The 6,358-nt window shown below is 41.2% G+C and overlaps 1 protein-coding gene across 1 annotated transcript; it reads left to right on the forward strand.

Moving 5' to 3' along the window:
* The first annotated feature begins 838 nt into the window (after positions 1–838).
* Positions 839–6,358, forward strand: s100v2 (S100 calcium binding protein V2). The gene is made up of 3 exons (XM_048992987.1): positions 839–1,074; positions 2,669–2,800; positions 5,795–6,358. Exons 1-3 carry the CDS (start codon positions 1,063–1,065, stop codon positions 5,960–5,962), a joined length of 312 nt encoding a protein of 103 aa, XP_048848944.1. The 5' UTR covers positions 839–1,062; the 3' UTR covers positions 5,963–6,358.

Genomic DNA, 6,358 nt, shown 5'->3' on the forward strand with positions numbered 1-6,358 from the left:
CTATAGGTGTCAAGTGGGCGCTGTCTTTTCCATTTCCAGGCAACTGCTGCGTGGTATCCTGAGACCGGCAGATGAAGAAATAAGCCACCGCGGCCGTCAGGGCCACTGTGATGGTGTCATTTAGGGTGCGTTTTAAATTGTAAAAGTAGCACATCCAAAAAAGAGAAACCTTGATTTGTTTTGTGTTTTAAAGCCGATAAAAATGGAGCAATATGTGGACATGAATATTAAAACAAAAAACATTTACATGCGTATGTATATTTACCGGAAACATTAATTTGTTATAAAACATTTGGGAAGGTAAAATCGCCAGTTAAAAGTAATATAACCGGCTTTCCAGAATGCGGCAATGCTTGTTCGTGTTTTTTCCCCACACTTCCCCTGGCAGTTTATGCATTAGCAGACGTACACGGTGAAACTACCTGTCTGATGCTATCGTTAGGTCAGCCTTTTCGTACATAAGCACATTTCCTTCTATCCGGAACACATATTTAAAATCGAATCAGTCTGTTGTAGTTACAGTTACGATCATGCTTCAGCTGAGCTCGGTCGCATAAAAATAAAAGAGTATGTACACAAATATGAAGGGGTTAACAGCAGCATGGATAAAAAGCACAGCACACCAGTCCAAACTTGCAATCTAACTGTTGCTCAAATGCAACGTGTTCCAACTCCTCTTAAAAGGTTCCAGATGGGCTTAACTCTGCGCATACTTGAGATTGCCATGAAAAAAGTCCTCTGACACATTAAAAAAGCACTGCCCCATAACAGCAAACCAAGATATATGTGAACTCGAAACATTTTCTTTTCAGTTAGTGTTAAGGTAACGGTTAGTGAGATCTGTGTGACAACAGCTTTAAACTGTCTCCCTGGGCTGTGACTCCCTGACTGACACGGAAGGTGGAATCCAGTTTCTTTTTTTTTTGCGTCGGAGGGGAGGATACGGGATGCGAGCCAAGATGACAGAAGTAATGGAACTCTGAGAGCGAAACGTAACAATTACTGAACTTCGCAGAAAGAAACCTTTACTTTTAACAGAAAGCGCAGAAGAAACGAAGCCAAATGGCGGAAAAGGTAGGGGGAAACTTTTTGGAACTCTTAAGGAAAACCTGGACTGATTATAGACTTAAAAGGATACATTTTACCCACTTTTATGATACAGTATCGGACCTCGTCATTTCTCTATTCTCTCAACAGAAGCGTCACTTCTCAAGAGATTGTTAGCTTTATTAAACACCATATTATATGAAAAACATGAAGAAACGTGCCTATTTAAACTATTTTAAAAATCTGACGCAGGACAACATCTGTCTTTTGTTAGCCTATGTCTTGAAGATTGTGCTTGAACATTGTTTCGGCGATTTTAATTCGTGACTATAAGTTCGGCAACGTAAAACAAGTAAAGCGCGTATTCGTGGGGCAGTACACTTTATGGATGTCTCAGAAATGACTGCCTGCTTTAGCGCACGGACACTGTAATTTCTGTGTAACCGTCCGCAGAATTCGCTTTGGGCCATATTTAGTGCAATTAAGTTTTCCAGTGTCTGACCGCCGCGGAGTAAAATGGAAAGCAGGGGGAATCAATCAGCCTCCTCCAGCATTCCTGTGCCAAGACCAGGTGGTCTCTGCTCAAACGCAGGGAGATCGGTCTGTCCTACGTTATGTATGATATCACGTACATTGTGTGGACATTCTGCATGTACATAACTATACTATGCAGTATACTGACCTATCGTGTGTGTGTGTGTATGTAGAAACACACACAGCCACGCCTATATATATGTATTTTTTATTTTAAACATTTTGAAATATGTTGAAAGTGGTTGACATTCCAGTCCATGTCCGTGGCAGGATTACTAAGGATTGGATAATTCCGCCCTTCTGGGGAATGGAAAACCGACAGTTAGTCACCTGTACTCCCATATTCAGTCTCTCCTCTGTTATTGCTCAACTGAAGCTCGCGGTACCTTCAGCACTCCCTGAAGGTAAATAGTAGCTGCTATCAGAGCCCTCATTGCTCGACCAGCAGGTATTTCAGGTGCCTCCTTCACTGGTCTATACCTGAGGGAACCGCCATTCAGAACGTGAGCAAGAAACTGCAAGCACGGTCTCTTTTAAAGGACACCTTTACCTTCTGGGTGGAATGACGTTGTTTTACATAAATGATTTGAAAATAGACTGATGTTCCTTAACCCAGCTTTTCGATAAATATAATACTGAATAATGGCTGTGTATTCGTACATGCTATTTTTTACTAAATGTTGTAATGTTGCCGGCTGGCGGGGTCGTTTATATTGTGCAGTGCCAGAAAAATGCAGGATTTCCGTGTTGGAATAATTTGCAAGCAAAAACCCACTGCGAGTGTTGACATTTCAACAGCAAAATCTGACCCTTGTGAAAAATAAAAAAAAATAGTTGTACGCATACCGTGTCAAGCAGATAGCTGCACATAATTTACTCTTGAAGTATGGGAGGCATGCAAAAGTCTGGTATGCATGTCAAGACAGACTTATTGTCTAGAAGTATGTTGGCATTTTGGCTTGAATCAATGTACACATTATAGTATACCTGGCAATGCTCTCAGCAGTTTGTGTCTGAGAGCAGAGTGTGGTCTCTTATTCTAAGTAAGCTCAGTTGGACAGCCTGACACCTCTGTCTTCTCTCTTAGGTTTCAGATCTGGAGAAGGCCATCAGCACCCTGGTCACAGAGTTCCACAAGGCCGGTGGTGAGAACAGCAATGGTCTGAATACAGATCAGTTCAAGAACCTCCTCTCCGCCCAGCTGCCCACCCTGGCTAAGGTAAGCTTCTCTGCCGTGTACTCAGCCACACCTGCCATTCATCACTAAAGGTGTGGTCCTGCTTTCTGCTCAACTGCCTTCACAGTTAAATGGGCCAGGAAACCAGTGTCCGTTACGTTTATTTTTTCTAAGAGGATTTTTTTTTATATAACGTAGGATCCTTATCACACAGTCCCTGAAAACTGTTCTGAGACCACTGACTATTTGTGGGAGACGTAACTCGAGATTCACATCCAGGGGTTAGCAAATTAATAACTGCACATTAATGCAACCAACTAATTAGCTGTAAGCTTTGAAAATGGTCACTTCATTTGAGCAAATTCTGAAGCTGTACAAAATTAATAATTATCACCAAGGTCACTGCTATAACAGAAGTTCTTAGTCAAGAAGGAAGAATGGCACAAGTAAGCTATACGTGCACAATACTCAAGTTTAAATCATTAACAGATATGGTAACTGCATGAAATCTTTGACCTGTTACAACACAATATGATCAGTACCTTATACTTAGTTTCTGGTTAATAAATACATTAAGTAAGAGTGTACTATATCATTAATACTCCCTCAAGTAAAGCGTTTCCAGAAAAGAAAAATAAAAAAAAACATGAAAAGCAATCTCGTCAAAGTGAAAACAAATGTTTTATGTCCTGAGCTAAACCCACGCCTGGATCTGCAAGCGATTATAGGCAGATGCAGGCCTTTGGGCTACATGTCAAAGATTCGACAGCAGGTCAGGCCATGAGATCTTATGGAGGCTGCAGTGGGCAGCAGCAGCAGCCTCTGCACCAGCAGTGCAGTACTGAGTGATCTGCAGGGCACCACAGCCACAATGCTTGCCATTCACACAACGGAACGAGAGGGTGACGGATACAGCTACTCCTCAGACTGCCCTCCTAAGGAACACATGTCTTCCTAATAACTTGCCCATGGTTTATTATAACCATCTGTCTACTAATCATCTATGGAATCAGCTGGGTCAGCAAAGGGCTAGTGAAAGCTGTATGACAATTACCAAAAATGTTAAGGGTGTTTGCAAACACTCACACTGCATGGAATCCAGAGATGCCACTTATTACTTGCACTCTTCATACCAACTCTACTGAAGACAAACAGTATTAGGGAATGACCACGCCAGTCAATAGCTCAATGCCAAAAATTATTTGAAAATATACAAGTGATGACTGTAAACTCATCAAGTGCTAGAGTAATAAATGTCCTTAGGTTCTTGATGTACTCTGTAGACCTTTTGTCATTAAGAGATCCTGGAAATCTTCATCCAAGTGACTCATCCGTGCTCTGATCACCATCTCACATCTCAGACCTTCTTGTTTTTTTAATGGGCACGGTACAAGATGAAACAGATGGCCTCTGTTGTATAGCTGGCCCTCTGTATCCGCTGCTGCGGTTCCCCCAACCTCAAATAGAACTTTGGCAAAGTTCTTTTTTTCCTTGCCATCATTTCCTAAACAACGCAGTACGAGGTATAATAACTATTTACATAGGATTTACATTGTGTTAAGTATTATGAGTTGAGATGCACCGATCCGATACTCGGATGTTCGATATCGTCGCCGATCCAGACCTATTTGACGGATATGTTATCGGCCATATATGATCGATCCATGTCCGATACTTATTTAGTTTTGGCAGTCTCTAAAAAGATAGCTCCTATTTCGAGTTAAATCTATTTGTACAATCAATCGCACGACTGCTCTTTCCGGTTTCATATATGTTTTTGCGGCATTGAAGCTGAACATTAACGCTGCCACTCAATTTTTCTGCTACTCAGCGGGTGTGAACGCAGTGACTTCCGCTGTCTGTGACGTCTTGTGCATACCCTTCACAGCAGGAGAAGCGTAAAAACAGCAAATGTGAGAGTGACGGTCTGGTCCCGATTTACGCTTAAAAAACAGCTTGTAGCATAGCGATTTGCAATCTTTGTAAAAATAAAAGTTTTAAGAGGTGGGAGTAGCGTTTAGTGCAAAAGCCCAGTAAACACAGCGCCCGGAATTGTGCGAGACAACGCGAGTAATATGAGAAAAGCACTGGATGGTTTGGGAGTCGCTAGCTTGGGCTATGCACTCCTACAGCTTATGATACAGTGTCAGTGATGCTGTTGCCAGTGGGAGAATAATTGTGTGGCATTTTAAGCATTCGCCACTGGCATGTACTCTCCTGGAAGATATTCAAACTGAACTGCAAATACCTCAAAAACGTTAAAACAAGATGTACAAACGAGGTGGAAAAGTACGTTATGTATGTTTCTGGTAGCCTAATTAAAGATTTTTTGGCATACATTTTTCATCTGTATTTAAAAATAAATACATAAAGTATAAATGTATATTATATAGGCCTATTTATTTATATTAAAATAAAAACAAATCTTGTATCCGTATCGGCAGGTGTATATCGGATTCGGATCGGAACTGAAAGAATGTGGATCAGCCCATCTCTACGTATAAGCAATCCAGAGAAGATTTAAAGTATATAAAATGTGTATAGGTTATACAAATACTATACTACACACCAATTTATATAAGGGACTTGAGCATCCGTGGATTTTGGCATCAGCAGAGCGTCCTGAATCCAATCCCCATAATTCCAAGGGACGAGGGTATTCTCTATACACTTCCCATTCAAGTTTTTAAATATTATTTTATTTATTCATAGTTATAGTTTCACACATTTTAGGTTTCCATGTGTGACTTTTGGACTATAAAAGACATGGTATTAGATGTTTACATAAACCATTACATTTCTGGAAAGGCCAATTCTCCCATAACAGCTCGGCATTCTGGTTAGCATAAGTTTTCAGCAGTATTCACAAAAGCTGGTCTTCTGTAGAATTAATACTTTCTTAGCTCTTTCTCGATTATTGCAAATTATTGTCTGGCTGTTCAGAAGTATGGGCTGAATTATAAATTATGATTGACGTTTAGCCTTGAATATTAATACCATGTAAATGAGGAGGCTGGTTCTGTTGTTCTCTCACAGACCTCAGGAGGTGAGCAGGGTTTGTCTACAATGATGCAGACCATGGGCGTGAAGGACGGTGAGGAAATCTCCTTCTCCAGTTTCTGGAAACTGATCCAGACACAGGCGTCCAGCCTATTTGACCAGATGAGCCCCAAGACCACCAAGTGCACCTGTGTAATGCTTTGAGGAATAAGGCCTCCCTGCCCCCGAGCCAAAGGCTGAACAACAGCCAGGATTCTGGAAGCACAGAATGAAAGAAGCCCATCGATCTTCGGCCTGCAGCCTTGCCACTAACCCCAGTGAGCATCTCTGTCAGTTGTATACTGGTGTAACTTGTATTCCTTCCCCTTTTTCCAGTCAGCTTCCTCCATTGTCAGTAACTCACTCATCTCACAGTGACTCCTCTGTTTTCACCAATCTCATGTTCTTCCAGAGCTTTGCTTGAAAATAGTCTCATTTTATATCCACACTCATTATTCCTACCCAATGAAAACCCAATGAATAATTAACTAACGACCCAAACCAAAGTTCAATTGTATCAGACCATTTTGGAGAATTATGAATTAAATAACTTGAAACCAC

The sequence above is a fragment of the Brienomyrus brachyistius genome, chromosome 23, assembly GCF_023856365.1.
Source record: "Brienomyrus brachyistius isolate T26 chromosome 23, BBRACH_0.4, whole genome shotgun sequence".
Lineage (NCBI taxonomy): Eukaryota > Metazoa > Chordata > Actinopteri > Osteoglossiformes > Mormyridae > Brienomyrus > Brienomyrus brachyistius.

What these genes read in the sequence shown, in the direction of transcription:
- s100v2 (XM_048992987.1), top strand. An exon ending in AGCTGCCCACCCTGGCTAAG is followed by an intron (nt 2,801 to 5,794) that starts GTAAGCTTCTCT and finishes GTTCTCTCACAG; the next exon opens with ACCTCAGGAGGTGAGCAGGG.